The sequence below is a fragment of the Opisthocomus hoazin genome, chromosome 8 (genome assembly GCF_030867145.1).
Source record: "Opisthocomus hoazin isolate bOpiHoa1 chromosome 8, bOpiHoa1.hap1, whole genome shotgun sequence".
Lineage (NCBI taxonomy): Eukaryota > Metazoa > Chordata > Aves > Opisthocomiformes > Opisthocomidae > Opisthocomus > Opisthocomus hoazin.
This window is the reverse complement of record NC_134421.1, coordinates 21,647,200-21,674,569: the sequence shown is the minus strand read 5'-3', so window position 1 is coordinate 21,674,569 and position 27,370 is coordinate 21,647,200. Positions and strand designations below refer to the sequence as shown.

The 27,370-nt window shown below is 35.5% G+C and overlaps 1 protein-coding gene across 1 annotated transcript in view; it reads left to right on the top strand.

The window, feature by feature from the left end:
* Positions 1-27,370, top strand: part of CFAP54 (cilia and flagella associated protein 54) — a 123,681-nt gene that overhangs the window by 9,643 nt on the left and 86,668 nt on the right. Inside the window, 18 exon segments of the mRNA XM_075428222.1 lie at positions 898-1,044; positions 3,120-3,291; positions 5,128-5,186; positions 6,516-6,659; positions 7,088-7,198; positions 7,297-7,398; positions 13,010-13,208; positions 14,268-14,363; positions 15,466-15,578; positions 15,695-15,869; positions 16,504-16,589; positions 18,552-18,686; positions 19,709-19,859; positions 21,723-21,778; positions 22,714-22,842; positions 23,524-23,671; positions 24,477-24,554; positions 24,637-24,758. Coding sequence (XP_075284337.1) covers positions 898-1,044; positions 3,120-3,291; positions 5,128-5,186; positions 6,516-6,659; positions 7,088-7,198; positions 7,297-7,398; positions 13,010-13,208; positions 14,268-14,363; positions 15,466-15,578; positions 15,695-15,869; positions 16,504-16,589; positions 18,552-18,686; positions 19,709-19,859; positions 21,723-21,778; positions 22,714-22,842; positions 23,524-23,671; positions 24,477-24,554; positions 24,637-24,758 — 2,223 coding nt within the window.

The following is a 27,370-nucleotide window of genomic DNA, read 5'->3' as shown; positions in this document are numbered from 1 at the left end:
ATACTTTTGATTTTCTGTGATTAAACATTAAAGGATCGTTGTTACAAACACAGATTCATTACCTTTTCCTCCAGAATTCATCATGACTGGTGTGTGTGTGTGTGTGCTAGAATTAGTGAAGTTGGTAGAGAAACCACTAAATAATCTTTGCTGCAGGAAGTGGTGGAGGTGATTCAGTAAATGGCACTTCCACATCTGAGTCAGAGCTGAACCATAGTCTCAAGCATGATGTTAGAGTGGTTCAACATGCTGCTGGGGAGCTCTATTTTGAGTGAGACATAAAGCTCAACATCCTGTTTCTTAACAGTTCTTAAAGACCCAGTGGCAATTTCTGGTCTATTAATGCTGACTTGTTGGTCATCTGTAAATTGTGGTTGTCACTTATTTCATTCTTTTTTAGTGCATCTTATTCTTCCTCTTCTCTTCCTCTCTGCTTTTACAAAAAAAGGGCTTTGACATCAGGGAAGTGGGGGAGAGAAGTGATGGTGTCTGTATATTGTTTATAAAGTTCTCCATTATGAAATACTTTTCTCAGAAGTGTAGTATCATTATCATTCTGTTGCAAAGCTGCAGAACATTCCAGGAACCCTTTAAGGTTATGACATTAACCCAGGATCATACTTCACAATTTTTCTCTGATATGTCATGATATTTATGATTAAAATAAACAGAAACTCCCAAACCAGAAACTCTTTTAAGTACTTCAGCCTTTCATATGCTGGGTGTTCACGTTAGAAATTACATTGCTGAATGTCTGTATGAAACTTTTGTGTTTTACTTCCAGCTGCTCTTTCACGTTGATACTTTTTAACATAAAGATAATAAAAAATAACATGTTTTATAGAGATAGAAGTGTAATATAAAAACTATAAAAAGAACATATTATTCGTTCTGCAGGAATATAAGTTGGCCCTGCTACAGTGCTATGGAAGATACCTCCAGCAGTTTGTTTCTGTAAACCTTGATGATATCATAAATGATGAGCATCGATTTAAATCCACCTTTTTTCCAAATGGTTTCAGAGACAAAAATGCAGCACTTACGGTAGGTTGTGGAGTTTTTTTTGTCAAAGACACTCACAGATACAAAATAAGTAGCCTATTTTATCCTCCACAAATGTGCTTCATATTAATTAAATATTAATATTAACTAATCTTTAATAGTCTGTCTATATACGCTGTGTTGAGATTTAAGTCATGTGTGATGAACATCCAGAGTTGTTGTACATTTTTAAGAGGACACAAGTGCTTAGTCTTTTGTGGCATAACTCAACCACTCTCAGTGTTAAAAAGGAAGTTTTTTCTGAATGGGTTATTCTGTAACTGTCTACACCAGTTTTTGCTCTGAGGTAATTGATGTTAAACACTGTCAGAATCAGGATCTGGGCAAAATTTGATAACTGTCTTGCAGTTGTTGTAGAAATTTCTGTACAGTGTGATCTAAGAACTGGGCAGAGTGCAAGAGAATTAAAACATTGTACTGTAATTTGTACCATAAATGTGCAGAAATACTGCATGTTAAAAAAGCTCATGACGTAGTTAAAAAGCAGCATTGCATTACTATCAATAGCTTATTTGCTTGCTATGAACAAAAGAGGCAGAATGCTGAATACTTTTGTGAGTGCTCTAAGCTTTGGAAAGCTGAGTGACCTCAAGAGTATGTGGACATTCTTTTGTGTTAATTGCTTATCGAGGTAGGGGCTTGCAACTTGCCATTTGTTATCGATGGAAGAAAGTGTTTCAGTAGGTATAATGGGAATGCTAAAAACATGTTTGATTTTACCTTGAGCAGTTCTTTGCTGAGAAGCTCCATTTTCAGTACATGGTGGATATTTCAAAATAAACTAATGCAAGTTATTGTGTGATCAAGAACAAAAAATGGAAACTGTAGGCATCTCCTGTGTATTGAGCTAATGAAATTCATATTTCTGTAGTCTGACTTAGATTGTAAATAGGTGTTTAGTGAGGAGAAAAAAAGCAGAGTGTTTGCTTAAAGGCTAGCAGGAGATGTCACGATACAAGAGATACTGTACATTATTTTTTTGTTTTTCAAACATAGTTCAGCTTCCTGGAGAGAATATGATCAAAGACTATGTTAATCCATTTTATCTTGGTTTTTAAAAAATGCTTTGTAAATAAATTTGGAGTTCCAGAGATGGTTTCTACTGTTTTCTATATGTTTGCCTAGGCCTTGAACCAAGCATAGGGCCAGTGGTTATCGCAAGTCTATGCTAAAATGCCTGTTCTATAACTTGGCCTTTAGACACTGAGATATCCCTAAATTTTCAGATATGGAAGCTGATTTGACAATGATCTCTACAACTGGAAAAGAATAATGATAATGTGTCAAATGGTTACATCTAAAGGCTTTATATGTAAATTTTTTGGCCATGTTTCTGCAGATAGCTTTTGTTTTTAATTTTACACTAAGGAAATCATAGAAATGGAGTAGTTCCAGGGTTTGAAACTTCCAGTTTCAGTGAATTAACTGCAAAAAATCACATAATTTCAAATATTGCCAGGTTAGCAGGCTTCTGAGAGGTTGGTAGGTACTGACTGGCCATGTCTCACTGAGCTCATTTTCTCACGTATTGGTTTGTTCAGTAGATTCTGTACTCCAGACAAGACGGAGACCACATTATGTTAGGTATTACAAGGAAGAAAAGGAACAATGCATCTGTAGAAGAGAAAAGTAACAGATGAGATTGAAAAATAAGTTATTTGTGATACAGATGGAGAAGTGCAGAAAAGTTTAGACTTGCCTTAATTTACAGAGGACATCTACAGAGAAGCCAAGAGTTAAAGCCAGATTCTTTGGATATCAGTCTAATGCCTCATGCATCCTTTCTCCCTGTGCCCCTTTCCGCAGCCCTAGTGCAGTAGGGGCATTTTCATCATGTGACGCAGTGGAAACTGACTCAGGCAAATGGTGCATCAACCTTAAAGCTTTAGCACTTTCTCCATAATCTAATTCTCATTTCAGTGTCACGCTGATTTTTTTCCTGGTATGCTTGATCTTTTAATACTCACCATTTGGTTGTACTTTGCTGACGTAAAACTGATATATGCATCTATTTTATCTACATATATTAACTTTACATATGTTTCTGTATGTTTTAGTTCCATGCTTTGCAAGAGAGGAATGTTTGCATTTATCAGATGGTTTGCAGTAGTGACAGAAGTCTTCAGAATGAAGAGTCCCTGCAGACTTGTTTCAATGTCTTGTCCTCCTTTCGACTGACTATGCAAGTGGCTCTGCCTCAGGAGAATTTGTGTTGGCTTATCTACAATGGTACCTCAGGCTTTCCATTTACATTGCTGAGCAAACCTGTGGAGGGAGACTATATACATATTCTTTAAGGTCAACCTAGGGGTCATGAATAAATCTCTAGTTAGTCTTCAATCACAGTAGGTTTTTTTGTAATTTTTTTTTTTTTCTAAAGGAAGGCATTTTTAATTTGAAGTTTCTATGTACTGTGCCTTTTTCAGATGGACTGTTGTAAACGTAATAGCTTTTTCATCAGAGCTGCGGTTAGAGTGTGCTAGTAAAATAAAATCTAACAGCTTAATAAGGGTGTTTTTTGAGTGAACCCTGATTAAAAAACCCTCAAGATTTTTTTTTTTTGTCAATGTGTTAATGAGCTAGTTTGGTTGTTTTTTTTCTGAAAAGGGGATTGCAGATCTAAGAGTAGAAAATGATTGTCTGACATGACATCTTTGTATTTTTTATATGATCTCAAGGCTAGAGTGAATAATAAAGCTATTCTAAAAAAAACCATAGGACATTTAAGAATTTGAACGTCTGTATATGATTTTGGTGTGCTACATTCAAATGCTTGAATTAGGAAAAAAATTGAGGAAAAAATGGAGCTTCTGTGAACTAGATACACAGAGAATGGTGTATCAAGATTTTTATTTCAAGAACAAAACCAGTATATTTTTGCTTTGAAGGGCAATGTTATGTAATCAAAGGTCAAAACACTGTTATTAATTCGTTCTACTATGGTCAACTGTTGCAATATAAATTGAGGAGATAATGTATTTTTAATTTAATTTTGGAAAATTTACTTTCTCCAAGCTATAATTGATCAAAATTCTTATCCTTTTGTTTTTCTGGGGCTACCATTGCCCTCAGTCCCTACTTTTGAGGTGTAGTTTTTGTTTGTCTGTTTCGATGGGAGAAGAATTAAAATTAAAAAACTCACTTGCTGTTCTTCAGTCCCACTACCTGTGTGTGGGACAGGTCTTCATACCAAGCCTAGCCAATAATCTAATCTGATTAGATGTAAATGTTGAGTGATAACTCAGGTTTTTCCCAGTTCCTGAGCATTTTTCCGCAATTTCTGGCAATAGATTTTGTGCATCATTGCATATTTGACTGATAAAAAAAATCTTCCTAATGCTTGCTCATTTCTTGCTTATTGGGATAATAACACCCTTCTAGCTTTGACAGTTGATGTTGTGATGCCTCCCGCTGCCACAGGTGTCCCTTTTGGAACATTTGTACAGACAGAAGAACAGACTTTTTCCCCCCCTCAGAACTGAAATGTCTTTTATACTTCTAGGGCTGATTTTTGAAAAGCATTTTTGTGACATAGCCTAAATTAAGTAAATTTTTGACAGGATTTTATTCATAAGTCACTTCTATGCTTTTGAAAATTCTATTCACAATCAATTTTCTTCATTTCACTTATCATACTTAATATCACATAATAGTGGTGTTGTCTGCTAGGACAGTGCCATGACTGACTAAAAGAATCACATAAAGTAATGTCTATGATGAGGGGTAATTATTTTTTAAAAAAGGCTGGCATTTGGGGATAAAAATAAGATTTTTCTCTCTATCAGTTTTTTAATAAAAATGCAATATAGTGCATTTTTAAGATTTCATTCTTTTATGTTACTACTTCATTGTGTAGGTATTTCTGAAGCTAGTATCACCCAAGAGTTTAATGGCTTCATCTTCTCTAATTTAAAAGTAGTTATAGAGAAATCGCTAGTTTATTTTTCAGCCTCTGGAAATAACAACCTAGACATTAAGAAAAAGTTTCAATTGATTAGCGTAACAAGTTTCATGTAGGATTGTGGAACTTAGCTGGTTTTTACTTATTTTATTTTCTTTTTGCAGGTACTATTCATATTTACACCATATGCAGACATTTGATGATGAGAGGTCAGTCTGCTAAGGTATGGCAAAATAGAAACATTGACAAATTTATAGAAGACTGGAAAATGCATCTGTGTTTTGCATAACACTGTACCCTGACATATCTATCTCATTGTCATTGCCAATAGTAGCACTTTGTCACAGGGGAATAAAATGTCTAGATTCCAGAATGGCCAATTTCTAAGCCCTCGTGCCTTCATGACTCTGCTTCTTCCTCAGTTCCGGAATGGAGCCCAGCATAATGTCTTGCTGGGCTTTGAGATGGGACATGTTAGACTGTTTCAGAGGGCTCTAGATGCTGTTTTTGGGCAACTGTAGCAAATGCCAAGAACTGGTCTTTTGTTTCGTAAAATGTGGACATGTGCTGACACCTCGTGGCTAGGTTTATAGTTGCAAATACTTGGTAAAAATGAGCTGGCCTTTCCCTCCTGTACTTTTTAACAGAATGTAATTTTTGTTTGTATTAGCTTTACTTTTTTCTCCTAAAACTTGAACAGAGTCTGGCTCAGCCTAGATCCAGTATATTTTCTTCTCTGTCCTTTATGTTACTCTTTATTTGAACAGGAAAGATTTTTTTCTCTTTGAACGTCTTTTAGTGAAATCAGAAGTGATTTAGCAACCTCCTTGAACATATTCAGGCTTTTACTATACAGGAAACAGAGGAACTGATCGTGGGCATTTCAGATTCTTTTCATTCAGACGAAAAGAAAATGTGTATATTGACTTAATTTAGGACTAAGGTTGTGCATATTTTATGTACCTCAGGGAACAGCTGACCTGAAGAAAATGCAAGGGGAAGATATTGTTCAATCAATTTAGCAAGACTCACTGTTAAAATGAGACTGTTGCAATGACTATGTTGGCCCTAAAGTTAAGAGCCGATAATGTACTTCCATGGCTGTAAATGAATCTAAGTGCAGGCTGTCACCAAGGAAGTCAGACTCTGTTGCATCCCAAATAAACTTGCTGATCTAGTTGAAAATTAACTTAATAAAAAATGATCACTAGAGCTGGCGCAAAGGAAAGGGAGAACTCTCAAGATAAGGATAGATGAGAGAGAAGGGCAGGACCTCTGTCTGGTGGCAAGGCTAGAGTGAACTGAAGTGGTTAAAATAGTTTGGGGACTAAAATATCATGCTTGACCACAGTTTCAGGTGGTAAAAAAATAAGATGCAGGAGGAATGCTTTGTAGTCAATAAACCATGTTAAAAATTAATACAATTTCTGTGTGGTTTTTTTCCCTCTTTTAATTTGTCCTACCAGGTGACGATAAATCTTTGTATGCATTCTTCAATATATTTATATATTTTAAAATGCAGTCAGTTTACAGCTGGATTTCTTTAATATAGGTCCTGGAATACTTACTGTGGGCCAGTATATGTATGGAATCATCCATTCCGCTCTTATCTGTACATTATCTGACGTGGAGAGCCACCCTATATACTGCAGTTTCTCAGTGTTATTTTGATTGTCAAGCCAGCATTCATGGAGAGGTATCCTGATTTACCATATGTAGCATTTCAGATACTATCAAATGAGAAATAAATATTTATTTAAATATTTCTGCTTATTATCAGATCATATGTATTTAGAGTTCTGCCTATATTCCAAAATTTAACTGCAAAGTGGAGGTGTGTTGCCACATGTAAATGAGTAATCAGTTCAAAGTTCAATGCAATAGTACTTTACAATATAACCAGAGTCATAGACTGCTAGCATTAAGTAGTAGCCAGCCCTCATGCATATATACAAAAGGTATTTTGCAAAAGTTTTCTTTTCCTTTTCAGTTGTTATTCAGGAACTGGCTTTCATTGCAGCTCTTTGCTGTTGTCTGAATTCAAGAATGATACGATTCTAAAATTGAATACCAACATACAAAATATGTAAACAGATTATACTTTTTTTTTAATACTTTGGACAGATATTTGCTCGCCGTGGTCTGATCAAAATTGATGAACTGAAGCAATTAGAAAATATCAGTTCGCTGGAAGATTCAGAGACAAAAAAGATTTTTAGAGAGGCCACTCTAAAGGTATCATTCTGCAATTCATTATAAACAGATAGAGTAGTTACAATCTCTATGAACAGAACACGCAACACAATTTTTACTTACTTTTTTCCTTGTGTCAGATGTCAGTAATGATTTTCAAGAGAGCAGTATATGAATCCAGAAGAAAGCCGAAAAGCTACTTTCGACCTAAGTTAAGAGCTGGCTTGAAAGAAGCACGAAATGTAAGTCACATTTTGTGTAATCCTTCTCTTTGTTTATGATTTGCATTTGGTGAATATGTGATATAATTCTGCTTAATACACATGGTGCTACTCACAAAGAGAAAGTTTTACTCTTTCGTTTTCATAGTTAACATAATTTATTATTAAAACTCAGAACAAACTTGAAAGGAGGGAAGATGTAGTAACTGCTACTTTAGAAAATACTGATTTTTCTAACTTTTTTTTTTCCTTAGCAATTGTGTTAACAGTAACAATAAGAGAAATCTTGTTCAAACTCATACCAAGTCTACAGGAGTCCTGAGTTTGCCCTGCTGTGTTAAATTATTGTGACGATAAAGGGGTACTTTGAAAAAAAGCTACTGTGTTTTAAAATTTTTTTGTAATTGTACATTGGAGAACTTCCTTAAGTCTTGAGAGGTTGTTTTTGAAGGCCACTTACTCTTCTGCAAGACATCATGATTTAAAGAAAGACATGCAGGATACAAAGCAGACTTTTAAGGAAGTAATGAATTTCCTCAAATATCAGTTTTTCTGTGTGTTCTTCACAGCCAGGGTTAGAAATGAGTGATCCATTGGCATAAGAATTATAAGTATTCAAAGAAAATCCTTTTTTGTGTGCGTGCATGTCCCTTTTTTGGTCAGCATGCAGACTTTAATGTATCAAACTTCAGTAGTTAAGTTTATCTTTATGCCATTATGCTATTTTGTGGGTTCGTAATGCATCTTACTTGGATTGTATCATCCGTTTTTCGACATAGGTTGATAGGTCTTTTGAATTCAATACCTTTCTTAGATGCAGGACTGCACAGATCGAATAGAAAGTTTGATTTCACTGTGCCAAAGAGGATACTTCTATCTGAGTGGTTATTCCCTTTGTGATGGACAGATTGTTGTTCTGCTTTCCTACTGTTAGAAATTGTGATTTAAATAGATTTAATTCCTGCAGTATTCCATAGGAAGCTGGCAGAGAGGAGTGACTGAAAGTGCTAATCAGCAAGCTCCCAAAACCGTACTCTCTTACTGAATAGTATTGCCTGCTCATTGGGATGCTTTGCAACCATGTAAGCAAAAGATTATGATCTCTTTTCACTGTGACACCCTCTTGTGATAAAAAACATTATTCTGTGGAGTGTTGTTAGCCGATGGTGATGTAAATATAGGTAGTTTGGTTTTATGAAGTAAATTATTTTCTTTTGCATATACTGCATTATGAAGAATTACCATTATTGTAGTATCATAGGAGTGAACATGTTGGTTGCGTGGGACTTCTGGAAGTCATTTAGTTCAGCCCCTGACTTGAAGCATGACTTTTACCAATGGTAGATCAAATCAGCTGTGGCTTTGTCTTCAAAACCGTCAATGAAGGATATTCCCTGGTCAGTTTAGGTAACCTCTTCCAGTACTCCATAACGCTCCTAATTAACGTACTTTTCCTAATGTCCAGTCTGCAAATCATCCCTTATGCTTTCACAATCATCTGAATGGAAGTCATCTAGTCCAGTCCCCCAAAGCTGACTGTGGTCATTAGTCCTTGTTATACTATCTTTTTCTACTCAGAAGAGTTTGGCTTCTTTACTTTTATGAGTCTTCTTCAAGTAGTTGTGGGGAGCTATTAGGTCACTCATTAGCCTCCTCTGACAGACTAAGGCTTCCTTAGCCTATTCTTTTACATTTTATGCCCCTAATCATCTTGGTAGACCTCCATAGGATGCTGTCCTGCTTCTTAGCATCCTGCTTACGCAAAGGAGACCAAAAGTGGACATAGTACTCTAGGTGGAGCCTCATGAGTTCCAAGTAAGGGAAGAAAATAACCTCTCAATGTGCTGTATGCTTCTACTAGTGTAACCCAGTCTGCAGTTTGCCTTCTTTGTGACAAGAGGACACTGCTGGCTCAAGTTTAACAACCAGGTCTTTTTTGGTGGTGCTGCTACTCCAGAAGGTGATTTCCAGTCTGTACAGATGCATTCCTCCCCAGATGCAGAGCTTGGCACTTCTCCCAGTAGAACTGCTTCCTCAAGTTTCTTGAGGTCTCCTTGGACTGAAATTCCATCATCCTTTAATTCTCATGATGTAGATAGAGATCCATTACATAAGTACCTCATAATACAAGGGCAAAATTGAGGAATCTCTTTGCATTTTTTTGAAGACAAAAGGAAAGAGATACTACAAAGTGATAACTTATTTGCCACAGTTCATCTGATGCTAGAACAGATTCAAACATTCAGAGCTGAACAAAGAGGTTAAATCTAAATTTTTTTGTTCATAATTATCTCATTTGTTCATAAAATACTTTGGGATAAGCTACACATAAAAACATGTAATGCACTAGGTACAGTAGAAGCTGAATAATTTGAAATAATGGTGATGTATTTTCTGTCTTAATTGTTTAATATTGATATAATAGTTATTTAATTATTTCTTTGTCATTAGTCTATATTATGTTGGATTTTTAAAGATTTGATGTATTAAAAAGACTTATCAGAAGCAACTGAGATTGCTCATTTGAGCTGCTTATGGTTAATAGTAAAATTATAATGAAGTTATACTAATATGTTACAGATGTGATCTGATTGTACTGAATGCTTCTGTTACATAAGTTATTCATCAAAGATTTTTAAAAGATAATCTGATACTTCAGTTTCAAATCATTGACTTGAATCGTAATTAATATTAAACAGCTGTGTGGACAGCACAATAGATCTGTTCCAAACCTCACTTACTGAAAATTTCCCATTATCCAAGATCGAGCCCACAACCTCGACATGTTCAAGTATGTGTGGTTTGCACATATAAAGGTATTGGTCAACTTTCTCAAGATCAGTTGATTCTGGAAGACTTACGTACTTCTGAGTGATGGTCATCTAAAAGTCTTGCAGAACAATTGGGCTATTATGAACTCAGCATGCTTTCAAATAAGGGTGTTTGCTTGTTGGGCACCCATCATGATACTAGGAACATATGTCTGTCACATAGCGGGAATCTTATCTATCTGATCTCCAGAAGCTTGAAAAATCTGTCATAATTTATTTTGTTCTGCAGTGTCTGACTTTCTGACAAAACTGAATGCCTGAAGTTAACAACAAATTGTTAGAAATTACACTGTTCATAACTTCCCCACCAAAAGTGTTCATAACTCCCCCACCAAAAGTCTTTTACTTCTGTGCTATGCAGTTTTCACTACCTTATTTAAGAAGGAGTGCTTTCTAAACATGACAAGACAATGCTTATGCAAAAATTTTAGTAGTAAATTACATGTCCATTTTGCTCTGCACTTTAACAAATGTATTTAAACAAAACCTGCAATTTGTGCTTAGCCTGTCCTGGAATATATGTGATATATGTTGCTTTCTGCTTGCATAGATCTGATTCCTAGACTGGGCTCGTAAAAACAAATCTGCAGTGTGGGGAAAAAGATATATTGAATACAGTGACACAAAGTATAAAAAAAAAAATCTATAGTTTGCTTTGAAATTTTTTTAGTCTGTGAATCTCATTATGATTTATTTTAAAAATGTTGAAAATCTGTTTTGGAGTTATTTTGCTAGGAGAATGTGCATCAAAGAATCAAAGAATGGTTGAGGTTGGAACTGGCCTTTGGAGGTCATCTGGTCCAACCCCACTGCTCAAGCAGGGTCGCATAGAGCTGGTTGCCCAGGAACATGTCCAGTCGGCTTTTGAGTATCTCCAAGAACGGAGACTCCACAACCTCGCTGGGCAACCTGTGCCAGTGTTTGGTCACCCTCAAAGTGATAAAATGTTTCCTGATGTTTAGAAGCAACCTCCTGTGTTTCAGTTGTGCCCCATTGCCTCTGGTCCTGTCTCTGTCTTCTTTGCACCCTACCTTCAGGTATTTATATGCCTTGGTGAGATCCCTGCTGACCTTTATTTTCTCCAGGCTAAACAGTCTCAGCTCTCACAACCTTTCCTCTTAGAGGTGCTCCAGTTCCTTAAACATCTTCCAGGGCCCTTCATTGGACTTTCTCCAGTATATCCATGTCTCTCACCAGGGAGCCCAGAACTGGACACAATACTCCAGGTGTGGCCTCACCAGCAGAGGGGAAGGATCCCCTCCTTTGACCTGCTGATGATACTTTGCCTAATGCAGCCCAGGGTACTGTCAGACTGCTTTGCTGCAAGGGCACATTGCTGGATCGTGTTCAACCTGGTGTCCACCAGGACCCCCAAGACCTTTTCTGTCAAGCTGCTTTGCAGGTGGGTGGCCCCCCACCACGTGCTGGTGCATGGTTTTGTTCCTTCCAGGTGCAGGACTTTGCACTTCTTGTTGAATGTCATGAAGTTCATATCAACCTGTCGAGGTCCCTCTGGATGGCAGCATGACCCTCTGGCATATCAGCCACTCTTCCCAGTTTTGTGTTATCTGCAAACTTGCTGAGGGTTATGGGAGACAACGTGACAGGCCTTACTGAAGTTTAGGTTAGACAATATCTACTGCTCTCCCCTTATCTATGAGGCAAGTAATTTCAACATAGAAGGTTATCAAGTTGGTTAAGCAAGTCTTCTCCTACGTGAATCCATGCTGGTTTTGTTGTCCTTCAAGTGCCTGGAAATGGCTTCCAGGATTCACTGCTCCATCAGTATCCAATATGAATTGTCTATTGTTTTTACTTCTACTATGTTCTCAGCAGAAATAGTTCCTCTTTGCAAAAGACAGATAGTTACAGTATTGATGAAGATCACTCATTATGCAAGTTATCTGAAAACAAAAATAGCCTGTTAGATTTAATACTCTAAATGCTGTCACATATTGAACAGATTAGGTTTTTTTTTCATCGTGTACACATTTGAGCTTGCTGTAAGTATTAATTCAGAAGCTAAAATAAAGGATGTGGATCCAGCAAAGAGAGAAGGAAATTCCCAAATTTTTGTCTAATAAATGTGCCTGGAAACCATCCCAAAGTGCTTTTATTTGCGAAAATGCCAAATAAATAGAACTGAAATGTTGACGGATTATGGGCAACATTTTAAAGTACTGTATCCCTGATTTACTTTATGTCTGGTAGTGGTTTGGTAACCATGTAAACAGAACATTGAAAAAATATTTAAAAATATTTTCCTATATAGATCTCTGATTTCTTAGCTGTCAATAGTGCAAATACATTTTTGTGTGTTTTGCCTTGTATTTTTATGTTACGCTGTTTGAAATGTGTGAAAGAGAGAATATAATAGTGTTTTGCTTTCACTGCAGTGCTAAACATCCTAATCTTTCTCTGATTTTCTGCAAACTGCATAGAACTTAGCTCCTTATTGTTATGTCTGTGTCATTATAAGGAGAGATCTGGGTGGCTTTAAACGACATGGCCTTAATACTCTCACTCATAATTTCTATTGTGTTGTTTTCTGAGTAAAACACCATGTAACAGTGTGTGTGGTTGCTGTAAATTATGGCATTTCTTAAGTATTGTACCCACTTAGCATGAGGCTTTGCTATGCCTTTGAAGCATGAAATTTGTAACTCCAATATATTTTACAGTATATTATTTTGTTTTAAACATGTACTTACTTTCTGATGGAGTACTGTTTTGAAAGAAATCTTGCTTTATTGTAACTTGCTTTAGATATTACATGGCTTACGTTACATTTTCTTACTTAGTTGCCATGGCCTCGCACTACTACCGAACGGCTGCTGACAGAAATGTTTGATGGCGCTGCAGCTCAATTCCTTGCCATCCTGGAAGCTCTGTCTGATAGTAGCAGGCATGTGTTGCGCCCTGCTCCGCCTGTTCCTGATGAAATTGAAATTCATGATGTCATTTCAGAGCTTTTTTTTGCGGGCCTGGAAATCCTCTCAGGTAACAGCATAAAGAAGCAGAAGGAGTGTTGTTGAGGAGCCCAGACCTCCATTTTATTAGTTTTTTTTTCTCTGCTATTTCATTTATAACAATAGTACCTGTAAAGCAGGGGATCAGTCTTATCTTCATAAAATTTAAGATAAAAATCTGGGCCAATCTCTGTTGTCTGTTTTATCAGTAAAAATCCACAGTCATCTACACATACCTTTTCTCAATAGGGTGGAGTTCCCTTTCTTCACAGCAGCCCTGTATGATGCTGTGCCTTGCATTTGTGGCTACAACAGTGTTTGCTGATAGCACACCAATGTTTTGGCTGTTACTGAGCAGTGCTTGCGCAGCATCAAGGCTGTCTCTCCAACCTTTCTCCCTGCAAAGGCCAGTAGGTTGGGCAAGGGCTTGGGAGAGGACATAGCTGGGACAGCTGACCTGAACTTGCCGAACAGCCATTCCATACCATATGACATCATGCTCTGCGATAAAACCTGAGGCTGAGGGAGAGGATTGGTGCACATGAGTGGTTATGGTGTTTGTCTTCCCAAGCAACTGCTATGCATCCTGAGGCCCTGCTTTCCGGGAAGTGGCTGGATATCTGCCCATCTATGGGAAATAGTGAATAAATTCCTTTTTTTGCTTTGCATATACAGCTTTGGCTTTTCTTGTTAAAGTGTCTTTATCACAGCCCATGAGCTTTTCCATTTTATTTTATCCCCCTGCCCAGTGGAGGAGGGAAAGTGAGAGAGCAGCTGGGTGGGGGTCTGGAAGCCAGGCAAGGTCAACATACCATAGTGTTTCATTTATCTTTTAAAAAAAAAAACACTCAAGTTAGATTTAAAACTTCAGAAAATTTTTTAAATCTGGACTTGGTGATTCCATCCTAACCTTTTTTGCTGGGGTCTGGACTGAACATAGCCATAGTTATAGAGATATTTAGTGAATAAAAGGATCTATAGAGACTAAATACACTTCAGAATTGTATTTGCTTGATATGATTACTGGCTAATTGGAATATAACAAGTCAAATACAGTACAAACTAATTTAACAAATTGTCTGTATTAAAGGTGGAGTGAGCAGTACTGGTACTGAAGGAAGTCATTGCACCGATCATTTTGGTATAATTAATGCATCATCAACCCTTTTGCAGCTGATACTAACAGGTAAACTAACTTGGAATTTTCAAAGGATTCTGTACCCAGTGATGCAAATGCTTGGTAAGCAGAATTAATTTTCACGTTAGTAGCAGTTCTGTGCATAAAGGGACTGCAAAATGCTGTCCTCTTCACGTGAGATATGCTTTTTTATACATATGATGTTAAGGCATTCAAAAGGGGTTATGTACAGATGTCATGACAAATTTTGTAACACGAGTATTAATTAAATAGTGTATGGTAATATATGGACGTTGTAATCACATGTTGTAATCAGCATAGTGCTTCATCTAGATATGTTAATGCCCGTAAACAATCATTCAGAGGCCAAATTCTGCAATGATGTCCTGGTATGTTCTTACGGAAGACAAGTGGGATGCAGTAGCAGAAGGACTGTCGTAAGCTCCTTGAGATTCTTGGACCAATCATTGTGCTGCTTTGGAAAATAACAGCTGTCTATTACTGAGTTAATATTGCTAGCATCTTCTAGCGGAGTGACCACGTGGCCGAGTGATATGTCAATGACTGTGGCATATTCTTAGGACTGCAGGACACTGCTGAATGTGATAGCTAAGACGCTTAGAGTTCCAAGGACCAGGAAATCCTTTTTCTGCTTTACTGTGGTTTGGATAAACTTGAAGAGTGAGAAAATAGACTCCCTACATGCACAGGCACATTTTCTGATACAGTAATGAGAAATACTCATCTATTTTGCAAGAAATTGTTCATGTATTTACGCATTTTTTTTTACGAAATTTCTGGGAAGAAGGTTCGTTATGGGATGGTACCCAGATTTAAGCTCTTTCTGCAACAGAAAAGGCTAGGTCCTTGATATCGTCTACACAGGTATGTTAATATCAATAGTAGTACAGCTTCTTAGAATGTAACAGGACATTGCAGATACATCATTAAAGTAGTATATAAACATAGATATTACAACAGAATAATAAAGCTATTGAATCTTTTAAAGCTATTAAAAATCCCTCAAGATTATGGTATTCAAAAACACATGGAGTTCTATCTTTGTATTTATCAATACCCAAACTATTGCTTAAATTAAACTTCTGAATATATATGTAAACCTGATAAAATATTTTTGTCATCACTGCAGGAGAAAAGGGGGTATCTGGAGATGCTGCTGTGAAATTTATAAAATTAGCTTTCAACTATGAAGAGTGGGACGTGTTTGATTCTGCTATCGAATTAGTTGTTAATTTTCTTCAGGTAATCCAGATGCTATTTAGACATTCTTTATGTAGTCTTTTCCTATGAGGGTAAGGAAGAGTATTCAAAATACATATTTTAAAGACAAGTTTCTGTTGGTCGTTTCTGTCAATTAGGCTCAAGATGATCCAACATGGAAGAAAGCTGAAATGGAACTCAAACTTCTTACACTAATGCAACCTTTACTATTTCCAAGAAAATTTAAACATGGTTTTTCTATTAGTGAAAATAATACCAAAGAAGTTAGGATGTCTGATGGTTCTGAAAAGAAGCAAACATTCAGAAGTGAGTGTTACTTAGTTATAGCTGTGTTTGCATTTCAAATATTTTTGCAGCAAGACTTTTTTTTTATTATTTAGAAACTATTTAATGTGGTGCATGCAGTATTCTATGACAAAAACTAGCATCTGAGAAATTGCAGCCTACTGAATTTTGTCGTTTTCATTTGCTGAAACATGACTTTATACCATCTCCACTGAGTGTGAAGTAGCATATATGTTTAACATACATCGTGTTATATGCAAAGATGTAAAATTAATGGATGTTTTCAGGCAGGTTTGCAAGAAAAAAGTGAAAAAGCCGTGTTTGACTTTCTTTTTTGTCCTTATACTCCATTTATATAAAATTTCTTGGCATCGAAGCAATACAAACTTTTTAAAGCAGCTGTAATTTAACTGTATAACATTACAAAACCTGCAAATATCTTGCAAACTTTCAATTTCAAAAAATAGCAATGCTCACTTTTCACAGGAAGTGAATAAACTTGGGAATATCTGTCCCCTTTGTATTCACCATTTCTTAGAGTATGTTATCTGCTGCATAAATTGGTAAGCCAATTCACTCAGATGTTTTCAAACGTAGGTTTGTAACTAGAAATAACATCTTGCCTTATCTTTTCTTGCTTTTCTATAAACATTGAATGTAGAGGGTTCCTTAAAGCACGGAGAGCCTTCTCATGATCTTATGGTTTTGGCAACAACAGTGTTTTCCTGTGTTTCCACATCTAAGCAGGTATAATAAAATTAAATTAATTTCTTCTGAATGAATTGCATAATTTGTAATGAATGCATATAGTTTAAGACTAAAGGCATCAATTGTATAATTAGCAAACTACAAAAATGAAATAGCAAAAATAAAAAATATACCCACAGGATGTGATCAATTTGTGATTTTAAGAAGTAATATTTGTTTCATGTTTTTTTAAACGTTATTGGTTCTGTGTACTCAGGCTACTTTAAAAATGTTTAAAAGGTATTAAATCCACTTGGAATGTCACAGAACTAATTGCATGTTTCAACTAATCAAGCAGAGATCAAATTTCTGATATTAGATTTAGGTGGGCAAATGTGCTCATCTGTAGAAAATACTTCTGCAATATTTATTGCAATGGGAGCAGTGACCCTAAGGAATGATAATGCCTTTGTAGCAGCGGTATGCCTGCAATTCAAGGTAAATTCACACTGCAAATAAACACGCAAGCAGCAGCAACAACAAAACCAAAGAGAGTGGGCCTTTTTGTGCTGAAATCTGTAGAATAATCCCATTATATATATGATGGTTTATTCCCAGAGTAACCACTTTTAGCTTACTTACTCAAACTGAGATTTCCCGTAATGTGCTACTGTGGGGGAAAAAAATTACAGCACAATGTCACCACTAGCATTTACACTAAAATAGTTCGTGATCCAAAAGACTAATGAAACATTTTCCTTAGAAACAATATGTTCTGCTAACACGGCGTATGTCTTAACTGCAAAATTAATTTTAGATACAATTTGAGTATAAGAGAGGCAGACACATTTTTTAGCTTTAATGTAATATTTTTAGTCAAAATATCCTGCCTGAGTGGTAGTTATACCTTTAGATAGCATGACTTGTCATTTTTTTACATGACCACTATTATGGAGGCAGGTTACCTGGATTTAAACTCTTGTGGTTCTTATACAGTTTCCCACAAATCTCCTTGGTACCTCATCTGTCCGGGGAAGAAAGACAAATTCTCCTCTGATCAATAGTGAATTCGTTGATGGTGGAGTTACATGACATAGCTTAGCCAATCTAAGAGCTTGCTGCCACCAAACGAGTGGCAAAATGCATCTTGATTTACTTCTTGTTCAGTCTTTTTCTCCCCTCACTTCTCAATATCAATATCCCTGAAATCTTATGCACATACACATTCCATAGTGTGGATGAAGTAGGCTTGAGTTTCATTGCACCTGAGATACTAGTCAAACTCTGGTATAAATGGCAATAAAGATGCGTACCTATCCCTAATCATTGTTCAGAATGTGTTTAACAGTGTAAATAGACTCTATTGCCTTTTAAAATGTGTTAATTAGGAGGCTAACTGATTAGAGATTTGAATTTATTAATTACTCTTCATAAAATGCGGATGTGTTTTAACATTTCTTTCAGTTGTTAGATATTCATCTCCAACCTTTTTTCTAGTTGTTTAACTTGTTCTTCACTGCTCCTTCATCTGAGATGCACCAACAATCTGTGGAAGTACTCTGTCACTGCAAAATGAAACCTACTAATTTAGATCTTATGTAAATATTTAAATATTGTAACAAAAAAAAAATCCCAAGGTTAATATAACTGTTAAATTACATTACTTTGTTTCCCCAGAATGCACTGACTATTATAACATTTCATAGATAGTTAATTTGCTTGTATCGTCCATGTAATTTTCATCTCACTTCTTTCCTTGTCTATGTGACTTTTAAGAGCTTGACAATAAAAAAAGAAATACAAAAACCCCAAACTCTAAAACCACTTGTATTGTTTGGAGAAGAAAAGCTTGGGTGGTCTACTAGAAATTACTTTAAAAAAAATATTTCTTAAGCTTTCAAAATGTCATCCTGTATAAGAAAGTTAAATATGATGATTTATTTACTTTGAAAAAATTTGAGAGTTCTTATATACTGTATATACATACTTGTTTCTAAAATTATGTTGTTTTTTTCTTTCCAGAATATCCAACCTGATAAAGAAATACTTGTTGATGTGATAATGTTTTTGTGGCAGAAGTGTAAAACAGGACTTCAGCGAATCCAAATGAGTGGAAGTGACTACTTAAAATATATCCACAAATACAAAGCTTATCAAGTACTCCTTATTATAATGTATTTCTCTTAATATGAGTCCAGTCTGTTATAGTAAAGTCAAGATAAAATACTGATCTCCAGTTTAAGTACATTTTCTTATGGTAAAATGCAGATAAATCTTCTTCAATGAAAATGTCAATTGTATATACACTTTGAACAGATTGTACTCCCATATGCCAGTATCAAAATACTTCTTAGCCTTTTCCCAGTAAAGTAACCCATTCTCTGCCAGTGGGCCATGATAGAAGCTAAAATAGTAAAACATTTGGTGTGTTGTGGCCAAAAATATCAATATAGTTCAAGAAAGTTCCCTAGATCAATTGAAGAAAGAGGGTAAAACTTGCAGCTTAAGAGAAGGGACATTAAGGTCAACAGGATTTGGCCCACTGGACAGAGCCACAGCCTTACTTTGAACTTTTCCTGAGACTGAGGGGCTCTTGGGGAAATGCAGTCCTGTGAAGTATAATTTACACTAGTTTCTCTGGGCTGCCAGTTGATGCTGACCAAATAGTTGCTGGAGGAGTTCATTCTGTGGCCCTGATCCCCATAACAAAATTGTTGAGAGATTTAGCAGAAGGTAATGTGCAGTTACTTTCCTCTGTGTGTACAACAGGTGCATTCGGGTCTCTTTTATACTGTTTGAGTGGGAAGATATGGGGATAAATGAGAGGCAAATGATCAAATCTGCTGTAAGTCTTACCACACTATGACAAGATATGAAAGTTCTACCCATAGAGCACTCATAAACCTTTCTAAAACAATAAAAAATAGTAATATTCTAAAATAAAAAGTCTGCTGTATGAAGAAATAGGGGCTTAGGAGCAGCACAAATTCAGCATCTTAGGCCAGTGGCATTCTAAAAAAGAAGTCAAATCCAAGAAAGGAGTTGTGTCCAGGTTTATGAATCTTTTTAAACAATTTTGAGTGCAAAACCCTATCTGCCGCTGTAATACATAAATTTTTTCCTAAAATTTATTTTAACTCTGCCCTGATTCTTTTTCTTTCCCCTTCCCCCATTTTTAGTGGGTTCATGTACTCTGGATAATAAATGAAGTAATTCAGAAGAGCAGCGTAGAAGACATTAATGTTGTAATGCTTGCAGAGATAACCTTACATCTAACTGCGCTCTTGGAAAACGTAGCTGATTCTACAAGTAAATCTAAGAAAAAAGCAGGTAAAGCTTTCAACAAAAATGTGGCTGTCTTTCAAGAATGACTTCAAAGATTGGCAGTTTTCTGAGTTGAAAACTTTTGCAACTATGCATATTCAAAAATTGTTGTAAAGAGATTGTTGAGAGTAGAATAATAATTTTTTGTACATACAAATTCATCCATAATCAAAGCTAACGAAACCTGGTTTTCAAAGGATTTATGCGTCATTTCCTTGCATTTCCAATTCTGCTGAAGTATACATTTTGAATTACATCTCTTATGGTTCACCCTTCCCACAGGTCTTCTACATGTCTCAGCCCCTTCAGAGTAGCCTCAGATCACTCATATGTTCTCTGAATATTGGCTAGGCAGAAGGCAGCGTGTGCTGCGGCTCATTTGGAGTGTTCAAGTGCTGGCTGACTAGTGGCAGGCCAAACAGAAGAGGAAAATATTGAGGTCATACTGAAGCTTTTGCTTTTATTGGGCCATTAATTTAGATCTCTTGTCTACACAAGTCTTGATTTTTGAATAGGAATTCAATTGTCTTTTGAAATTGAAAAATTGAACTTAACTTGGCTGACATTAGTGGGATATAGTCCAATCACATTAAACAAATTGCCTTACAAAACCTGACTGACGTAAAATATGAACATTTAGACAATCTTTTAGAAGTTCTCTGTCGTTGTGGATGTAGGACCTTGGAATATGAATCGTATTTCTCATAACTATTTTGCAGTAACTAAAGAGTAGATTTTAAGTATCCTTTTAAAGCATATCCAGGAACAGAAGAGGATGACAATACCTTTTGCTTTTTTTGAAAGTAAGGAAATCTTGGAACAGTACTATTCTAACGTAGAGTAGGTATTTTTTTCTGTGAATGTTATGAGTATCAGACCTTTCTGATGGAGACTGGATGAATCCTCATTGTAGCATCACTGCTATTATTTTTCATTCAGTTTAAATATGTCTATTTGGAGAAAAAAAACCTGAATAAATAGGAGCCATTGCTCAAAATGAGCTGATAAATAGCCAGTCCAGTGCATGTTTATGCTGAGAAGAGTCTTTTTAGTGAATGAATGCTGAGTGAATACAGATTTTCTTATTTATGAGAAAGAGACAGTGAACAGGCAAAAGTGGCACAAGAAGTACAGGAGTGACTAGAAAGTTGTCCCTGTGAAAGGGCAAAAATGAATTTATTTTGGCAAAGAAATAAATTTTTGACAGGCTAGAAGGCTGTAAATAAGAAAAAAGAAAATGCTTCCTGTTGTTCCGGCTGCTTCCTCTTGTTTTAGAAAGAAAAACACAGTTCTAGGTGCATTCTGTATAAATGAAAATGATTTAAACAATCCAAATGAACATTATAAGGGTGATAATATGCTCCAAAGAATATTAAATTGAAATAGCATATATCATAAAAATATGACCTCACCTATTGAAATAGTATATATCATAAAAATATGACCTCATGTATTTAAAAATCCTCCTATAAGCTAAATTAGCATTAAACCCACTGCAAATTGGATAACAATAGACTTGAATTGACTTAAAAATAGAAAACTGGTGTGAATGCTACAATAATGTCAGCAGCTGCAAAACAAGTCGAAGTTTCATTGGCTTAGATATAATGTTTCTATGAAATATAGTGTACTTTTAAAAACACTAATTTATTGGATAATCGTATCCTGAACTAGTATAATTGAATATATGTAGCTGTTGTGTTTAAACCCCGAAAAGCTTTTCAAGAAACAATATGATTACCTCTCATTGTCAACTACTGAAGAACTGAATTATTGCTAGAGTCTTGTTAGTAGTAGATCTAATCAAATGGTACTAAACATTCTGAATATATTTCGTTTTCACTTTCTGATTTTCTTTCTATAAAAAAGGAAGAAGTGCCCCTCTCTCGCAAGATGAAACCTACGATATTCCTGAAATACTGATGGTAATGTCTAATTCATTTAATTAAATACAGCATTTTTGAATAGCATAAGAACACTTATTTCTGCTTGAAACTTCTGATACAGTTTTGTATTTAGTTTTATAAAGTTGTAATGTTTCACACAATCATGCTAGTGCAGAGGAAAAAAGCAAAGGTATTTTCATGTCTTTTATAGTAATTGTGATATGGAAGAAGTTTTAGTTAAAAATTTTTTTACAGTGTGATCATAGTGATTTCCACTGTACACTCTTTTTTATGCCAATGTACAGTACCAGCTTTAAATGGTTTAACAGTGCAATTTTTAAAGATACAAAGATACAAACTTTAGTCCTAGCTTCATTTAGGGAAATATTTTGGGTTGTGCTTTTGTTTGGTTTTGTAAGGATGATGTGGAATAGATGAAACATCCTGAGTGTCCTTGTTTTGTTCAGTGTTTTCAGTGCTCAGCTCTTTGCAGAGGTGTCCAATTAAACAGTTCAAAATTACTTACTGAAACCCATCAAGGAGAAAAGACATACGTTAGTCTGAGGATTCAGGAATTTTGTTGATGATATGTCTTAAAGCTTACACATATGGAGAAGCTTTAATTCAGCTATAGTTAACAGCATCTCATAGAATATTGAAAAACTGCTTGTGAAAAATACTGTGTTTGTCAACTTAATTCTCCAAGTTCAGTTTCATTCTGCTATAATCTGACTCTGAGTAAAAAAACTGGTTTTTGAAAGCTGAAGGAAAATCAGTCCTAGATTAATTAAAGTGACTTGAAATTTAAAATATTGATATTAGTATATGAAAGCATGGGGAGCAGTGCCTATGCACAGATTATTTGACAGAGTTTAAACTGCAACAGCTAAAAACAATAGCACTTTTGGTATTCCATATTAGAGCTTTTAATGCTGTTGTGTAATAATAGGTGTTTCTATATGTTTCTGTTTCAGAGAAGTCCAACAGAACAATTACAAGTTGCTTATGAAAGTCTTGAAAAAGCAATTAATGGAATGAACACATCTCGCTCAATGACCCTTGTACCAGATGGAAAGTCGATATTTGACAACTGCTGTTCAAAGGTAAAGTCTACTAAAAGCTACTCTGCAGCAAAATCTATAAATAGTATATTGGATTTTGATGATACAAAGCTCATACTTTCTTAATACTTAGAAGTCTTAGCATTATCAAATGTACCTGATATTCCTGCTTCATGTGAGGAGAGACGAGAAGAAAAAAAATCTCTGTGTAGTAGAAATAGCATTTTTCTCTTTCAGTAATATACTATAAAGTCTTTTAGGTTTTCTTTGCCATTTTCTTTTGGAAGTAATTATAATTTGTAGCTTTCTCCTATAAAATAAAAGCAGAAATACTTTTCAGATTTATTGCTTGCAACTGTTTATTATTAAAATTAATTTTTGCTGTAGATGAGAGTTCAGATTTGCTAGATATTATCCTACACTAATATGGTCTTTGTGGACTAGTAACACATTAACACAGTTTTTTCTGCAGTTTCATATTATTATTCATCCAGTTTCCAATTGATTCTCAGGTTTTGTCTAGTTTTCTTTGCCTATTATCCATGCTTTCTCTGTCTAGTCATTCTTCCTTCCATGCTTTCTTGAATGACTGCATATTACACATATACGACAAATTTCAGTGTTTGTCGATTTACCAAAATAATAATGTTAGTGTCAAGATAGATGCAGTAAGTGAAGTAATAAAAGTTTGTGGTTGCTTAATTGCCACTTCCTATTTGTTAGGTGGACTCAAATGATCAGAATTTGAATTCTGTTTTGGGATGTGGTAATGATAAGACAGGAACAGGTGATGGTTTTGTAATGGATTTACACTTGGAGCTCATTCAGGCCCAACATCGAGTAGCTGTGAAAATTCTTAAAATGGCACAAGGTAGGTTTCAGTAAAGCTAAATGATCTTCATAGCTTGATTAGAGTCCTCTGTTCATATATTTTGTAATATGAAGAAATAAGGAGCATCTACTTTCTGCAGAGGGGCTGATGTTGGGTAGTTTGTATGCCACATACAGACAGAAATAATGTACTGAATTTGCAGAATTTAGATTTAACACATGATATTAGTCTCTAACCTCTACTCAATCAATGGGACTTAAACTTTGCTAACAACTGCTGGCTTTGATTCCTAGACAGTTTGTTCTGGTACTGCAGTTATAATATTAACTGTTACAGTGTCAGTAAGGGAGAATTGGGGGATGCTATGCAGAAATTTTTTTTCTGTAATGCTAATTTTCTCTCTAGAGAATGACTTGAATATTTTATTCAATGCTCTTTGTAATCTGAATTTCTCCTGTGAAGTTGTCCTTATCTCTTCCCAGTCATCAGATATCCCACTCTTGCCAAATACCTTCTGAAAAAACTCTACTGGTTCGCCTTTCCCAGTATTTTTTTTAATTAAAAGCTAGTATTAGTTTGACACTGCAGAACTCCCCTGTGCACTGCTCCCTATGATCAAACAAGGTCCCTCTTTTCCTGTGATGTTAGTGTAACTACTAAAGATGTTAGAGCATGTGGGTGAAATATTTTTAGTGGCATGATCAGTCCAAGAAATTCTTCTTGAACCAAAGAAAAGGACATGAGATGGAGCAGAGCTCCACAAAACTATGTATTAATCCCTCTCACTGATATTTTCTCAGTAGCACTATGAGAATGAATAACTCAGGAATTCCTTCCCACATAGCTGCTCAAAAGGATGACAGAAGTCTTAAGTCTAGCAAGTCTCACATGAAGAATATTAAAGATTTCCATTATTTAACAGGTAAGGCTTATTAATTATTTTCTAGAAGTATAATAAATTATTGCTGCTGTTCTATAAATATCTTAAAATATCTATTTTACAGAGGCACTAATAATGAGAAAAATAAAAAAGAATAAGCTATCCAGAGCAATCTTTTTGATGCAAAAGGCTGCACAGAAGTTCCCTAAAGAGTTGACCACTTCTTCCCAAAGGCAGCTACTGGAGGTAATAAAAAAAAAATCTTATCTTAGAAATTCTTTGTAATTATCACAGTTTTTCATGTTCTGTATAATTAAGACTTGGATTACTCCGTCTTACAAAAAGAAGAAAAATAGAAGGAACTTGAGGGACCTTGGTTGTTTTTAACTTCTGTTGTCAAATTTTCCCTGAGAAGTTTCGTAATGATGACAGAATAAAGTGACTTAAAACAAGGAAAGAGCACATCGCCAAATGTTGAGCACACAGGAAACCTGAAAGATGTGATCTTTCTTTCTACAGCTAATCACCTAGACTTTGCAATTATGAACCTGTGCCTTGCCAATATGTCATGCAGATTTCCTTCTCCCCATTGAAACCTTCAACATCCTTCTTTTTGCAAGACCTTGAAGTTGTCTAAGATTACTTTGACTGGTGATGATGACATAGACTTTATTTTATTCTTACTGAATAAGCAGTTTAGAAGTTGGAGATTTTGGAATTGGAATCTAAAAGTAGATTCTTCCTGGGCTCATTTCGAAGTCTTTTGACATCAATGGGAGTCTTTCCATTGAGCTTTGTACAGGCATCTGTCCATTAAAATTGCCTTCTCATCCGTGGGGCATAATATTTCTTTATAGCCTGTGCAACAGATAACAGATTTTCACTATACAATATATGAAAAAGTTTTTAAACAGGAAGTTACTAGAAAGTGGTTTTATTGTAAGTGCTACAAATTTGGAAGCATGATAATTAACTTCACATATCTTTTATGTCAGAAGAATGCAACAACTGGATCAGAAAAGACATACGCTAAAAGTGTCTCTCATATTTGTAAAATATATGGCATTTATGAATATAAGATGTAGTGGTGTGGTATGGAAGTTGTAACCGTAGTCACCAATGAAGACTTTACAAGCAATTCCCAAGGAATGTGCTGTTATCTCAAACAAACATTTGTAAAGGCCTTCTACTGACCTTCACTATATTTTACTTCTGTGCACTTTTCACAGAGAAAGATGTAGGTAACAGAATATAATGTATTTGCAGCCAGTTGCCGGAAAATGTCAGAATTAACTTTGCCTGGACAAACTTAGCATGATCTCCTTTGGTATTTGTACTATGATGAAATATTTATATTCTCAATGAATTTTCCTCCTTGACGTGGATGGTGCTCACTTCATGAACAGCAAATCCATATATTTTTTTTCATGCTTCTGTGTAAAGGATTTTGCCTTTTTTTATCGTAGAACATCCAAAAGCTCTATATAGAATTACTCGTAACTTTTGGTCTTTTCTACTGTACTCAGCACAATATGGTATAATTCTGTTTGTTTTATGCTGCAAAATAGAAAAGCATTTTATTTTTTTGGAGAAACATACAAATAATAATTTCTTCATGCAGTAAACCACTAGGCAGGTATGGAAGCTTCTGAGACATATATGTTTACTCATCTACATCACACTGCTTAACTGCTTGAGCTATTGTGTGCCCTTCATTTTGTTTTATTTCTCTCACAGTTGTTTCATTCTTCCTTCCTGTCCTGTATGTCTAGTTGGACATACAAGTCTTTACAGAATTGGGTACACTGGTAGTTCTTGTCAGCCAGCTGTAAAATTGAATTAATGTCATTAAGCTAATACCACAGTGCAAGTCTGCCGAAGAAACAGGGATAAAATGTGGTTTATTACAGGGCAAGTCCGTGGCAGAAGCAGGGATAAAATATGTTTTTTTTATAGTGACATTTGGCTTCCTCAACCATAAGATTATTCTTTCTCCTTTTGCCACACTGCCACATTTATTATCTTCCAAGTTCTACAATTAATGAAGTACAGGTCACGCAGTACTGCTCCGAGTCACAACACTATCTTTATCCAACCTGGGAGCAGTTCCATCCTTGCACTAATAAGAAATATGGCCTCAGAGAAGAATGAGTCTGTGATTCTTTTAATTAAAAAGTGTATCATACTACAGCTTACCATAAAGAAGTATTATTTTTAAGCAAGCAATGGAGTTTCTAATTACCGATTGCAGAAGTTGAATGGTTGTGTGAAGGAGTCACTCCATATCTTGTTCATTATCTTGCATTCTTCCTACATTAAACCCTACACTAAAGAGGGAAAGAGTGGGGTGAAGTGAGGGGCTGTGCAAATGATTAGCTATGTGATGTGATTAAGGCTCTGTTAAATCTTAGCTATCTGTGTCACTATAAATCTATGTCTATTTTTTGGTGATTTTTGGACACGAGATACAAGGCTTATTCAGTCTGTGATCTGACCCGGTATGGTTGTTCTTACAACTTTACACATGTTAAGGACTGAAACAAGGGACTGTTAAGATGCAGGATAGTAGGACTGTCACTAAATAACTGATAACTTGGGATTTTCTTTTTCAGTTTATCTTTCAGACTCAGTTCAGCCTAAATCCTTGGCCCAGTGTATAGTACTAAAAGGGTTCAAATAAAAACCCTAGTTGTAGGAATATATCTTCTCTCTCTTCTCCCAGAAGGATGTAATTTGTTCAAGACATCTCCAACCTCTTCATCTCTGGGAGCTGGCCTTTTTGGCTTTCATTTGCACTGGACAGCTGCAACAAAGATATAAAAGTACTAAGTTCTTAATATTAAATTTCCAAGTTAAAT